The 14,892-nt window shown below is 46.2% G+C and overlaps 1 protein-coding gene across 1 annotated transcript in view; it reads left to right on the top strand.

Annotated features, from left to right (window-relative positions):
• dysf (neuronal PAS domain protein dysfusion) overlaps positions 1-14,892 on the top strand; it is a 160,513-nt gene that overhangs the window by 119,119 nt on the left and 26,502 nt on the right. The window contains exons 4-5 of the mRNA XM_075866296.1: positions 5,411-5,500; positions 11,129-11,323. Of these exons, the coding sequence (XP_075722411.1) occupies positions 5,411-5,500; positions 11,129-11,323 (285 nt within the window). The remainder of the gene's footprint in view (positions 1-5,410; positions 5,501-11,128; positions 11,324-14,892) is intronic.

The raw sequence follows: 14,892 nt of genomic DNA on the forward strand, positions 1-14,892 counted from the left end.
CTTTTTTACGCCTCGTAAAAAGAGGGAGAGAGATCACCTGCGATCGTCGCTGCATTCGGCAATAGCCGCGCGGAGACATCAACGGCGAAGGCTACAACAGCGTAAGGGAGAGTGCATAAGTGAGGCGCAGCGGATAGGTGGCCACCATAAGCACGCACATGATGACCGTATACCGAGGTGCGGGTCGCTGCGTCGTACACCCGTGCCTGTGGTGACCGGAGAAGGTGCTTCGAGTCGTCGATAGCACCAAGCGGCATCACCGTTCTCTCTGTCACTTTATCTCTTTCGCCTCTTCTTTTCCATAACTTGCTTGGCAGATTGTCGCCTCCCCGCTGTTTTAATGGGAGCTCGCGGGGACTGATGAAAAAAACAAACAAAATAAAGCAACTTAAGTTGGCCGGTTATTATGAACACGTTCAGGCACATGTGCTTTGGAAGGGATATGCGGGCTGTGGTTCTTGATACCGGCGAAACGAAGAATAAAGCCGTAAAAGAATACTGCTTATTTCAAAGAAAGTTACCGGCTCTCTTTCTGTCTTGATCAGGTTATTTCTCCAAGGAGCTCTGCTTCGTCTTTTGGGCGCGGTATAGATGAGTTACGTACAGAAGTGAACAGTGTTAAGGATTATTGCCCTAGTTGAATGTTGACACTGTAGCGCCTAAACGCGATCCCTAGACATAGGTTCATTTAAACTGAACTGTTAATTCAAAAGTAAAGAAAGTAATGGGCAGAGGACCTGTCCTTTATGAGATTCTTGTCAAGACCAGCGTTGGATATGCGGAGATTGGCCGATACGCGAAACTGGCGAGACTTGTACATCGTCTCACGTCTATGCGGCGCTGCTTGTTTCTGCGTTCATATTCTGGTTGCAGTTTTTTTTTTCGGGGGGGGGGGGGGGTATAGAGCTTGACCGTCGATCATCTTTTCTTATAATACTTTCTTGCTTCTCTACACCAGGACTCTTCAGTTTGCTGTCACCGACCTTCCTGTTCCTGGTGCTGTTTGCCAATTTAGATGCCTGCTCATTCACAGGAAACGGCAGAGGGTGTTCATTTTCAGCGCATCTTTCTCTATATATACCTTTACTTCTATCCTTTTCATCCCCACTCACCCCCATTCCCTGTGAGCTACTCTTGAGGTGTCGCACCCTGATGCAGACAGTTACGGGGCTCACTTTTCTCTTCTTTTCCTCTCTTATAGCCACATTTCTCTCATTTGCGCCGCGTAGTAACTTGTCCACCATATATACTGTATATATTGCGGTGCGTGTTGTTTGGAGCACATACGGGTTTTCGCAGATCCACTTGTACCTGAGAAGTAGCTCAACTTTTCTTTGCGCTCGGCAAGAAGGATGCCGGAAACAGTGACGCCACCCAAAATGTGATCAGCACAACAAAAAAGCGAGGCTTCACTGCAATGAGAGAACTGAAGTTTCCTCGTCGACGTGCTACATACAAGACAAAAGTGTGGCGTGAGAAGCGAATTTGGCACTGCTCTCGACATTGAAAGTGTATTACGATGTGTTTCTGCATCTTTCCTTCACCAGTGTTCACGTTCCTTTGAAGCCTTGTCAACAACCGGCCGTGCTCCGGCACCTGAATCTCTCCGATCGCCTAAGAGAAAGTAACGCTACTGTATACACAGCGATTACCTTACAGTTAAGGCTGAATGCGTACGTTGGAATCGCTAGCTTAGCTTTCGCAGGAGTGCGTAGTGCGACGAAAGGGGCTAGTCAGTTCTTGGCCATTTGGCGATACGCTTTGGTAAGATAACACTAGAAAGAGAATGATCGCAAGCTTCAACTCATGTCTCTGTTCTGTTAAACAATGCCCTATCTTCATAGTTGTTTTCATTGTAATGTTACCCTACTAAGCACGCACGATCGAGTTACTAGACGTCTCGCTTATTCGCACGTCTTTGGTGCACTGCGGTGGTGCTCACTCTCCGCATACCGACGCGAACGGCGACGTTCTTCCGCCACGTTTCGCCGTCCGGGCGTCTAATCTGGCGTTCCGATCGAGATCCGGTTCTGCTGCGCTGGAGGACTCTCCATTTCTTATGACGGACGACCTGGCGGCACGCGACGACAACTCGAGGCGTCATCGTTGTCGTCGTGCGTGCGTGCGTGGCCGGCGCTTGCACGCGACCCGTGGCGAGTGTGTTTTCCTTCGTGACTCACCCGACACGGAGACCAAAGAAATACCTGCGTGAGCCTCGAGGTTCTCCCATCGACCTAATGGAACGCTCGCTTTTATTTATAGCATGCATGTTTCCGCGGAAACCACCTGGGTGACCGCTGCTCGGCGGTTTGTTGATGTCTTGTGAGTGAGGTTCCGTGAGTGTCTGCAATCAATCAATCAATCAATCAATCAATCAATCAATCAATCAATCAATCAATCAATTAATCAATCAATTAATCAATAAATTAATCAATTAATCAATTAATCAATTAATCAATCAAGAAATCATTCAATCAATCAATCAATTAATTAATCAATCAGCCAATCAATTGAATTATTGCTTATCACTGAAATAACCTCGGAAAAGCGTAAACACATTGCACTTCACCAAGCATTACGACATTCCAGATTTTCGCTCCATTGGCTATGATTTTAATGTGATGACTTCTCAGTACCACATAATCGATACAATATTTGCTTTCCTTTACTCCACAATAGATATAGAGCGTTGTAGTGTTCTATCAATAGAATGCACGTAGTCTCATACAGTGTATGTGAACATTCACAAGGAATCTGTTGACGACGTATTAATTGGTAAGGCACCGTCTATTCCAGAGGACGTAGCGTTTGGTTTCAATTATGTAGCTTAGTACCTACGAGGTACGTCGTATTTGGCTTCAGCATCATGAGGCTGAAGACGGTCTCGCGGTACCGTTTTCTGTGGCTGTAGGAAAGAATCTGTCGAATTCCTCCCATGGCACTTTACGATATAGGGATCCGAATCCACGCCGGAACAAAACGGATTTCTCACATTTTCTAACATAGCCAAAAAGGCAACGTCTTACTGCGAATAAAACCGGTGTTGAAAATTTCAAATCTCTTAAAGTGGGAGCGTGTATCGTTTAGACAACTTTCATAGGCCGCCGTCGAAATGCACAGTAAAGTCGACACTTTCATGCCACTTAGGAGGATCAATAATACCTTTATTTAGCTATCTGTGGTTATTTTGCGCTCACGGGTGGGATTACTGTCAATGCAGTTAAGCACTGCCGAAAGCGACTGTCACCACAGAAATGTCAGGCCATGTTGACATGGCGTGTGTAAGGGACACTCGTTTTGTTCTCAGTGTGTGACCGGCTGTGTTTTTTTTTCATTGTTTTCCCAGTAGAAGCCACTTGATTAGAAGTATAGAGCCGTACCGCGTTGATGAGAAAGAGTAAGCTTCACACTAGAGTATTGGTCACAAACGAGAGAGATCCGGCTGAGAGACCTTGTTCTGATAATATTGTGGTCACCGAAACGCGGCATGATATTTTAGCGTGTAGTAAACGAGTGGGGAAATCCCCGCGACATAGCCTACCGCTCACTTGGTGGGCAGGCGTACGCACGCAAGGCAAGGAAGAAATGAGTGATAAAACCACTAAAGAAAAAAAAGCAAGTATCTTAACGAGCTAATACTCTTACAGCGTATCTACTGCCGCGCGGGAAGTAATAAATAGAAAAACGAATCGGCAATACAAGAATCTTTAGCAACCGTTCATTCTTGCGAGGCGGTGTTATACGCTGACCGCGTACGCGAACCTCGCAAATGCATAGTGAAACCCGGATGAGAAGCTGCCGTTTCCTCATTTAGACAGTTCTCAGAAAATGCACCGAGAGTTCACACAAACGCACACCCACTCAGTTGCGGACCTACGACTCTCCACCCGATTACGCTCGCGCATACAGCAGCTAGTTCCTTCTGAGCGGGTATACACTCATTGCGAGCATAGACGAGCACTAGAACGAAACAAACAAAAAAGGTGAGATAGGAAGGAACCACGCCCCGAAACCGCAGGCTAAACAACGGTGAACCGCGCGAACAGCTCACCGAATAACTCGCACCTTAAGCAACTCGCCCGCTATAGAGCTTGCGCATAGGCGTGTGTTGAGGAAGCCGCGTTTTTTTTTTCTTTCTTGGTGACTAATTCCTCTCCTCACAGAGAGAGTCCGGCTGTGTTGCTCTCCCGCAAAACTGCTTCTCTCTCGAAACAACAACGCTTCGTGCGCGTCTGGCTGTGCCGGAACTCATTTGGAGCTTCGGCGCATTGGCGATGGAAGCGTAGCGCGAACGGAGGGCCACTCGCATAGAGCTGCTGCTGCTGCCGGAACACGCAGCGAATTTAGAAACTAATAATAACTGCGCGCGCTCGCTTGAGTAGTCGCATGTATTGAGACCCGGCTCTTGCTGCCGCGAGCATCGATACTTTCATGCATGAGCAGCGCCATCCATTCCCCCTTTTCCCCTTTCTTTCTTTCTTTCTTTCTTTCTTTCTTTCTTTCTTTCTTTCTTTCTTTCTTTCTTTCTTTTGTTCTTTCTTCCTTTCTTTCTTTCACTTTGTATCATGCACCATGATGAAAAACAAAGGGAAAGAACGAATGAGAGGTGTTCGAGATGGATGAATGCTCGTTACAAACGAGCCGCCACGTATCCTTTTGCGCATGTTTGCTCCTTTTCCTTCTTTTTGTTTCGTTCCCTAAGGTAATTTTGCGATTGCTAGATTCTTCTTTCGAAGGAAGAGATAACGATCGCCGGTTGAAGCCAATCAGTTTTTTTTTCCTTCGACCGGTGCGAGATGTATGCAATATATCTGTATCCGCGTGTTTGTAATGAAAGGAGGGATTGCCTTGTGCACACCACACCGTGTACAGCGTCTTTGCGATCGTAACAGTGTCGATTTCTTTTGAGAAAAGAAATTGATTTCCTTCTGCACATGTGCCTCTTCCAAATCTACCTTTGTCATTTCTCATAAGCTCGTCAGACTTTATATTTCATGCAGCTGATATTTAAAGATAAAAAACGAAGATATCTGAGGACATGGCTTGTGATGTACTATAACATGCAGTCGTATTGCTTTCCATACGTGTGTTTTGTTTGATTTGTGCGTCGAACAGTTATACGCCAACTGCATCTTCTGTGCGTGTAGTTATCAGTAAACTTTGCGATAGGATTTGCGTGACTATTGAGCTTTAAAGTTCACGGAACTTGAAACCGGGACGCAACATTGTATCCCCTTGCCATAAACTGAAACTGCACAATTTGAACTAAAACTTCGCGGCAAGTGAAACAAAACGATTGAATGCTATAACATCTGAATTATTTGCTACATATTGTATGATCAATTGAAAAAAAATACAAGTTCTTTGTGAAAATATTTTTAAAATTCTTTATTTTTTTTTCGCATTGCAGGCGATGAGTGGCTTTCTGATGATGATGACGCAAAACGGGAAGCTCCTCTACATTTCGGACAACGCTGCCGAATACCTTGGCCACTCTATGGTGAGATGACTTCTGCACTCTACTTACGTGAAAATGCACTTTTATACTTCTAAATGCACCTTTTTTTGTCACTATTTCCTTCATTATGTAAATGGATCTCGTTCTATTTTGCACCACCTTACGAATCAGGTACTGCAATATTGGGCATTCGACAATCATAGATTTGCTATGTTTTGCAACCTTGGTGCTTATATAGTGTGCTCTTGCACACAAGCTCGTGTTCAGAGGGCCGAGCAAGAAATGTAATTGCAAGGACAGATACAAAATAGAGATAAGCTCAATGAAAGCTGGAAGCTTGAGGTGATAAGCAGTCGCGCATTTATTGGAGCCGACTTGTCCACTACGAGCGCCGTTATAAGTTTTAGGTCACCTTCTTTTTGTAACCCAAGAGAGCTTTTCTACACTTCTCGTCGTTTTCCACCTCGCGTACACGTTTTTCTTTTTTTTTTTTGCTTCAAGAAATTTCCTGTTGCACGGAGTTGATTCGGTGCTGTTTAGAGCAACAACCGATCTCGTCTAAAATTACACACAGTGTATTAATACAAACAAAGTTGCAGTCCCCAACAAAGATCTCGGCGCTCAGAATAATCAACACTTAAATATGAGTCGTTAATGAGCCCGAACTTGAGTCGCTTGCGTAGGAAAAGTTCAACTTCTCGATACTAGAGCATTTCATGCTTCTCGATATTGCACATTTATTCGTGCAGCATGCTGCATGAATAAACGTGCGCGAATCAATAAAGACGACTGAGTAATGTCAATCAATGAAGTGAAAATAATGCAAGAGACAATTGTGAAATACGCCTTGAAAATGACGATCCGGCCAAGAAGTCACGTACGCTCTACCGGAGTAAGAGAGGCTTTGATCTATTTGGTGACAGAGACTTGGTCTCTCTGTTCCGACGTGGGAGCGGCCCGCAACAGGCTAAAGCAGGTTCCGAAGGACCAAACAAAGTTCATCAATCCATCCATGGGCAGGATTTTCGTCGTGTGCGATATTCTGCGCATGTCACGCACAATTACGTGGTGCGTTGGGGGTCAGGTTTTTCGTGACTAAGCAGCGTCCCCAAGCAGCTGTTCTCGAACTGCCCACCTTGTGTCCTGCTTGAAAGATGACAGTGTAACATTGTCGATGGATTGATCTGGTTTTTATTGAAAAACAAAAACAAAACACGGCGTGTGAGAGTATAAAATGGGTTATGAAGTGTACCGTAGATAAGCGGGAACAATAAAACTGCAGGTATACGTTGATGTTACAACTGAAGTAAAAAGTTACGTGGCTAAATCTCTACATCATGTCGTAGTGAAGCCAGTAAGTTAAAGAAGGAATCGGTGGTGAAGTATTGCGAATAAAGTGATGTGGTGAGTAACAAAAAGAAGATGAAGCAACAACGTTTTTGATGATGCAATCTTTCAGCACCTTTGAGGCACTACTCGAAACGCGTTGCGAGTGCGTGTGAAGTAAGAACAAGCAAATGCGGTGTCGCTCTTGCAATTTGCGGTCTGAACCGAGCTCTTGACGCCATCTCGACCACGCCCACGTGACGCCGGACGTAAAGGGACTTGATCTCATTACGCCATCGAAGAGGCGTGGCTCGGCGAAGAAGCGGTATTCGTCGGAAAACGTGTCGCGAACCGGACACGACGAGTGCTGACCCCTTTGCGAGAGAGAGAAAGCATCACCGTCTTCTTCTTCAGCGGAGGCCACTTCCACACAGAGAAGCAGAGAGGGGAAGGTATGATCGATAAATAAGGGCGAAGAGAGGCTGCAATTAACCGCGTATCTACGGCGCTTCGAGATGAAGAAGTGAAGAAGCTGCAACTAATACGGTCGTTGGTCGTGTGTGTACGCTCTGAAGTAGAAGAACAGCTTTCTCCCCGATGAACCGAGTTAATCTGTGTCCCCCGCTCTCCCGTCTTTCTTTTTAGTCGAGCTCTTGTCAGCTGCGAGCGAAACAGGGACTGAGAAGGAGAGAGACCGCACACGACTCATTCTCGATAATCGCACGCGCCCCGGCTGCGTGGTCCCGCACGCCGTGATATGTGGAATCGGGGTACCTCGGGGACATCACGCCTCGCTTGGTGCACGACGAATGCTATCGCTGTTTCAATGTGCCAGTAACACAAGCAAACAAGGTAAAAGAGCAGCATTCGTCACGACGTGAGGCGTGATGTCCCGCAGCGTTGCTAATGCGGATATCGAAGAAAAACATACACTGCTTATTTATAGCGAAGCGACCCGTGCGAGCAACTTGTATTCGAAAGGAACCGTTACGCATACATTGAGATCTAGTGGTGGCCATGTACCCGTTCGACAACGAAAATAATCATGTATATATGATCTACAGCCGATGAATCTTACTCGAAGCTGAAGCATGTGAGAGACTGCAGCTTGGGTGGCGTTCTTGATGTAGTACACCACGACCTGCCTAAGCCGTCCTAGAACGTACCTTTGTGGTTACTTTTTTGTGGCACCGTGATTCGATTTGGTAACCAGTTGCTTAATAGTGGGTAACTTGCTTAGCTTTCAGCTATTCGCACTTCTTATTTACAAGCTTATAAAAGTTTCATGTTGCTGAGTACTGTTGAGGCTCACTAGCATCAGGTAAACAGTGCCGCTATAAATCAACTCCTTGGGGTTCTTTTGTCCTTGCGTATAAAAGTGAGGACCATCAAGCCCATAGAAAGCCAGGTCGGACGTTTATTCATGGCTTGTTATCTATATACTAACAAGTATGTGGTGCAAGCGTTTGTGAAAAACGTACTTTCCTAATTTCAGCTGATCCTGGCATTTTTGAAAAACATGAGGTTGTGCTATTCTTATACTTTGGTGAAGCATGATGTCTTGTATTAACTGAACAAAAAAAAAAACATAACCTTTGTCAAACACACAAATATTCTTCTCCATAGTTCACTTGTATTATCTGCCTCTTTATGTTTTATAACACATGCGAAACGTGAGGGTTGACTGGAAACTAATTCCAATCCTCCTGACACTCTATCGCTACGTGTATGTATAACGTCCGATTGTTCGTTTAACACTGGCGTCGGCAATTTCTTCTTATCCGGGTGTTGGCAAGATCAACTTATCGCAAACGCCAGTGGATAAAAAAGCCCGCAATCAAGCGGATAAATTGAACCAGAATGCGCGTAGCTACAGCGTGAAACCCTATCTTCGCTATCAATAAAATCAACGGAATTACGAAGGGCGGCTGACGTCATCGATACCCCTTGAGCCTTTCCTTCATTTTGCTTTACACTTTTTCACTTATACGATGCGCGCATGCGTGATTTTCGTGTCGCGATTGCCACTGCAGGCTAACTTGTCGGTAGGCACGTTACAACGCATGCGTCGGTCCACTCCCACGCCGTCGGCTACGCCTACAGAACGACTATAACTCACGATAAAATCAAGGAAAACTAACGAGTCACTGAGCAATTAGACACTCATTTTCTTGCTGTATATATTTACATTGCCTTGCGCGACAAGAAACAATATGGCGCAAGCCTGTAATGAGTGTAGGGGCGTTAATTAGCAGCACGGGCTTCGTGCCAAGGCTGTGGCAGCATATGGTTGCTTCGGGTGAGCATACACGAAAGACCTGCGCATGCGGGAACTGTGTTTTTCGGTGTATAGTGGACAGCCGAGCCGAGCCTGGTAATTGAGTTAGCAGCCGATAAGCGGCCTACATGCGCTTCGGGGACCACGGCCCAACGACACGGTGACAGTCGTTCCCGAGAAAGAAATATGACCACTGTGCAGGTCGTTTCTCGCGGTCTTTGAGTGGTGCAGATATGTCGTGGAAGTCGCTGCGTCATTTGTTTTAGAAGGGCGACTCATATTTTCGTTATGCATATACGGTGTCTATTGAATACAGTTACCGCTTCGGGCGACATAAAACAACCAGGCCGACTTGCCTTTCGAGGGAGATTGTTTAGGGGGCTTCTATAATGGGTAACCTAAATCTGCAGCTTTAGCAAGGATCTTTCAAGTTTAGTCGCTTTATTCACATGGTCCAGATTATACGGTGGCATCGCACTTCAACATAGTTTTATGAAACGAAACTTCTGCGCAAGAGAGCTGCAAGAATGCCTGGTCTGATTTCATTTGGGCATTACAGACGACCTGAGGCTTTTGCCTTAATTATGTTGTGGCCTTGACACTTTTATCCCACAGCAGCGAGGACCAGCTATAAATGCGGATAATTCTATTGTTTAACGGGTTTTGTACTAAATGATTTTAATTATTATTTTTTCATTTATGTTCATGCTTCATTAGCGCAGTGCCAACCCAACTAGCTAATAACTTAACCGCACGAACACGGGAGAAACAAGGTTGTCCACACCGAGCCGAATTTGCCGCCGACATAAAGATATGTCGAGGATGTTGCTACCAGGAATATTGCCAGCATAGCGGATACATGAAGTTGCTGCGGGCAAAATTGTGGGTGAACAGAAATGGGCGGGGACGTCTGTGTACGAGCATCGCTTAAAACCCCTGTATGCCCGCCAGTCATGCACTGCAGTTATCGAAGCAAAACAAATGGTCCACCCGTCTGCCGACCGAGGTCGCCGCGTTCGCTCACCGACGCCCTCTGTGTGCTGACCGCGGCGGCCGCTACAAGCGCAGGATCGTTAGCGCACGCGAGATGCAACCGAGATACAGAAGAAAGTAGGCTTCGAGTCAAGCGATCAACATGTGTCTCTGCTTGCGCTGCTAGCTAAGCAAAAAAAAAAAAAAAAGAAGCTGAACCGAGGCAGATAAGGTGTCCTCGCTTTCAACGTGTATGCTTTTTACATGCGTGCAACCTTGTGGAAGTAGACAGTGTTGGATCTGCTCGGGAGAACAAAATTGCTCACCGATAAGCGTCATTACTCATTGTAGTAATTTGTCAAGAAAGTTTATGAGGTGGTAGAAGAGGCGAAGACAATTCGAATTTATTTAGCAAATAGAATAGAATTCAACCCTGCAGCGCACTAGAGTCGAAGGCAGGATTGAAAACGTGGAACTGTTCCGTCCAATGTCTCACAAAACAGTGTCTGGTTGCCTGGGCAAATGAAAGTCAGAGGCGAAACATCGGTGAAACGGTTATAAATGACCAGTTCCCAGGTCACAGCACAAGCTTAATAGGGCACAAAGAAGGCACTAGGCTGAGTGCTTCTTTGAAGTAATGATTTATTTTTCGGTGAGCTTGCGCACTTAAAAAAACCATCGATACCAGACAAGATGTCACCCGAAATCTCGTTAACTAAAATATTATTAGTTTCTCTCAATATTCAAGAGGTGAACATTATGCGCTTGAGACGATGAAGCAGTGGATCGCGTGTCTATGGAAAAGCCGCTTATGTTCTCTTTATTTTTGGATACATATCGTGGGATTTTCAGAGCTTGCTATGAATGTACAACCAGATTCAAACATAAGCCATTATTTGAAGTCTGCACAGTTTCCTTTGTAGTCCTGCTGTATTATTACGTTTAGGCTGTTACACTGTGAACTAAGTCTCACCTGCTCGTTTTTTTTTCAAATATGATACTGATGGTTAGTTTAGCGTAACTTATATGAAAATTGAAATCAAACATCCTCTTGAGCCAAATGTGGCCATTTGGTCTGTCTTTACCGTTCGCAGGAGGACCTCCTCATTCACGGCGACAGCGTGTACGACATCATCGAGAAGCAGGACCACCAGGCGATCCAGGCCGAGCTCATGCGCAGCCCGAACCCACTGGGAGTCCTGCACCACGAGCCGGACACGAGGCTGTTCCTCTGCCGCATGAACGTGTCGCGAAACGCACGCCGACAAATGCGCTTCGGTGACCAGAAGGTGCGCTTTCATTGCACAGCTTTGTCAATTCATAACTTAAGTTTCTTGATAATATTAAAGCGTGAAGGTTAGAACTGGGCGGTACTCAATTGCACAAGGTACTGACAGCACGCGCGAATAGAGAGGAAATACAGAGGACAGGCGGGGAGGCTAACCAAGCTTGGCTTAGTTCGCTACCCTACACTTAGGGTGGGGGAAAGGGGAAATAGTAGAAAGGAAAAAGACTGACAGAAAAAAGAAGAGTAAAAAAGAAATGCATGAACAGGCAGCTCGAGACTATACACAGCGCTGTTCTTTCACAAGCACTCATGAAGTCCTGTGGTCCGAAAAATGAACGAAGGTCAAGCTGGTGGAAGAAAAGAGGGGCTTGTCTGCGTCAGTTTGCTCGTGTATCGTTCATTTTCGCGCTATCAGTATTTTAACACAATAACACTATAATATTTTACGGAAGGACACTACATAGCTGTACCAAGGACATACTCGGCGCTTATCGTTAACCATGATTAGAATTTCTGGTTGCTCGACACGTGCCTTGATGAAATAAGATAAAACGCAACTTGTTAATCAGGACTTGCGCACTATTCTTCTTTTACGTGTTGACGATGAGTTATTGCATGAACTTTCGGAACACGTACACGAAAATATTTTCCCAAATCAGCGTTGTTTCACCGAGGCCTAACTTCACGCGTCGGACTATCGAAAACCCGTCGCCTTTGCCAACAAGTTCTACGTACGAACTATATACACGCAAACGGCATCTATTGCCGTCAAGAGAATGTGCGACTTATTCTCTTCGTTTTAACTTGCCGTTTCTCGCTGCCGAGTGGGTAAACGTGGTTTATGAAACAGAAGCTCCTGGAAGACTACACCCAATGAGACGTTCCCGAACTGATATAGTATACGTGAGGCTCCCGGCAGATGTACAGAGGGACAGTTCGCTGACAGCTCTATCGGAAAGCAACACGCAAAGGCTCCAAGGTTCACAGGAAAGACGCTTGCACAATACTGGGGATTCCCGGGGAAGTTGTTTGCGTACTGTGTACCTTCGCATTGATCGGCCTCTTCGAGTAGTCGTAAAAACCGAAATCATTCATTCTGCAGGCACACTGCATTGTTCTATAAAGTGGGTTTCTAACCATAGCATGTTAACAAAATACGATAATATAGCCTTGGAGCTCGGTTACTGTGATATTAACGTTTTCTTAAGGGCCTCTTAGTAATCAATATACCTTTATTGCACGGTTGAAAAAAAATCGTTCGAGGTCATATTGAATTGCATACCAACCGAAAAGATATCATTAACAGTCGAGCCCCTTCTCAGGCCAAGTGTCCGCATGCATACCGTCATTATTCTCACACAGACACAAAAAATACGTAAGGGAAAAAGCACACGCAACAAAGCGACCGAGAAGTCTATATAGAAGGTGGGCACATCATAAGCGACCCCAGCAGGTCGAAGGGTGATTGAAAGCTCGTTTTCTCTCGCTCCAACCTCTGCATTCTCACACGCCTTGACAATGGAAGAAACGAAAAGTGGTATCCGGGGGAAGATGCACACCGGCACACAATGTGCTCTGCCTGCTCGCCAGAGCTCTTTCACGAAGGAGGCGTACGAGTGTGAGCGCTACGCATACCATTGCGTTGCACGGACGTAACTTGTGTTGCTACGATAGTTGCGGCGGCGCTTCGTCCAAGAGCCAAGTTGGATATTGTAGTAAAAAGAATCTTAGCAAGCTGAATGACAGTTTTATCAGCATCAGGTGGTCGTAGAAAACATTTCATTAGAGATAATGTACTAGAGATTTGCGGCGTATCGCATGTTTGAGTGGCAAGACCCCATTCGGGGATGCCAATGGAGTTCGCCGCTGCTCGAACGCGCCTCACCAAGGAGCGTTGAGCATCCAAAGTCGAGCGGCCGAACACGTACTTCTCCCAAGCCTTTCTAGTTGGGATGGGAAAAGGGGGTTGAAAAGGAAGGGGGTGGGTGGGGCACCAAGCGACGACGTAGTAGGTGTCGGCCAGGACCTGGCAGGTCGAGCAGGTGCCACTGATTGCCGGCTAAAAATGCCTGGCGACCACCAGTTTGAGATGCATGTTCGTCTTGAGGCGGCATATTATTCGCACGTTTATGGCGCGAAGCCCGGTAATAGGCGAGAATGTCGCGAAAGTGCGCCAGTTTTGTATTGCCAGATTCTGACTCGGGACACGGAGGGGCAATGGCTGGATGAGAGAAGTGCGGGCGGCGTCGTTCTCCGCCTCGTTGCCGGACAGGCCAGGGTGGCCTGGAGTCCACGCCATACGATTGGGGTGAGGGTTGAAGTACCAAGAGGCTGCCCGAAGTAGGTGAGCCGCCAGCAGGGCGATGGAACCCTGATGGTATTGTGAACAGCCTGAGTGCAAGTCTGTCAGAATGGTGCGTGAGGTGGAATGCGAGGAGGCCAAAGCAGTGGCGACCTCCTCAGCTAGCGTCAAAGTGTTGGCTCTAAAGGAGAGGCCATAGATCGACGTGTTTTCCCTCCGTGATCACGGCGGCCGTGAAGTGACTGGAGGGGTAGGGGCCCGAGACGTCTATACGTAGAAAACACCAGGGTGATCGGAGTGTCGCTCCTGAGGGGCCGCGGAACGTGCTAGTTGACGGCTGGTATGTAGATCAGGGTTCATGTAGCAGGGTAGTGGTTCCACCCATAGTTTTGCCGCTAAAGTTCCGGTACAGGCGCATCACGTATTCCTGTAATCACTCGTACGACGCATCTAGCCATATCACAAGTTTGAGAGATGTGTTGATGGATTATAATACACAATCTTTTGGTATGGAATTATTCTGAGAAACGTTCTAAAGCATATGATTAATTTCGGGAGAGAAATCGAGGGAACAGTTACAACTAGCACGTATGACGAAAAAACCTGTTGTGAATTTTGTCCCGAAAAACACCCATATGCGTATTCGAAAAGTGCGCATGGCTGCGCTTACGAAATTTCGGCTGACTGCACGTCCGTACGTGGAAGGACGTTCCCAAGTTTGAGCTGCAGGACAACAGCTGAATGAACACCGTTCTTGGACGCTTAGCTCTATGAAAACGTTAATGCTGGCAGTTTTTTGGCCTGACATTATGCACGTTAGAATTCTACAGAAAGAAAAAAAATTATAATAACAATGCAACTCGCACAAGACATACATTAGCGGTTTAGACGAACGGAGTGAAACATATCTGAAATAAAACAATGAAATACATACAGAAGACATCACGCACATCAGCACCACTTGGTTTGCCAAAATCCCGGAAGATCAAAGATAAAGAAAGCGATAAAATATCCCGCAGACGGGTAAGGAACAACTTGGCAAGTGGCATGAGTTATCCATTTTGCTACGACAGTCAGCCAGCTACACAAAGAGCTATGTCAAAATACGCAGCCACGACGTAATATTCGCCGTGTTTTCTTTCCCAGGCACTCGTGGCGTACGCAACAAACACGCATCGCCAACGAAGACCAGAGCTATGCAGAATTCACATCCGGACTTCTGAAAGGCCACTAGTACTTTCCGGCCAAGAAGGGACGCGTCAGTACGG

This window comes from Rhipicephalus microplus, chromosome 6 (assembly GCF_043290135.1).
Source record: "Rhipicephalus microplus isolate Deutch F79 chromosome 6, USDA_Rmic, whole genome shotgun sequence".
In the NCBI taxonomy this organism is placed as follows: domain Eukaryota; kingdom Metazoa; phylum Arthropoda; class Arachnida; order Ixodida; family Ixodidae; genus Rhipicephalus; species Rhipicephalus microplus.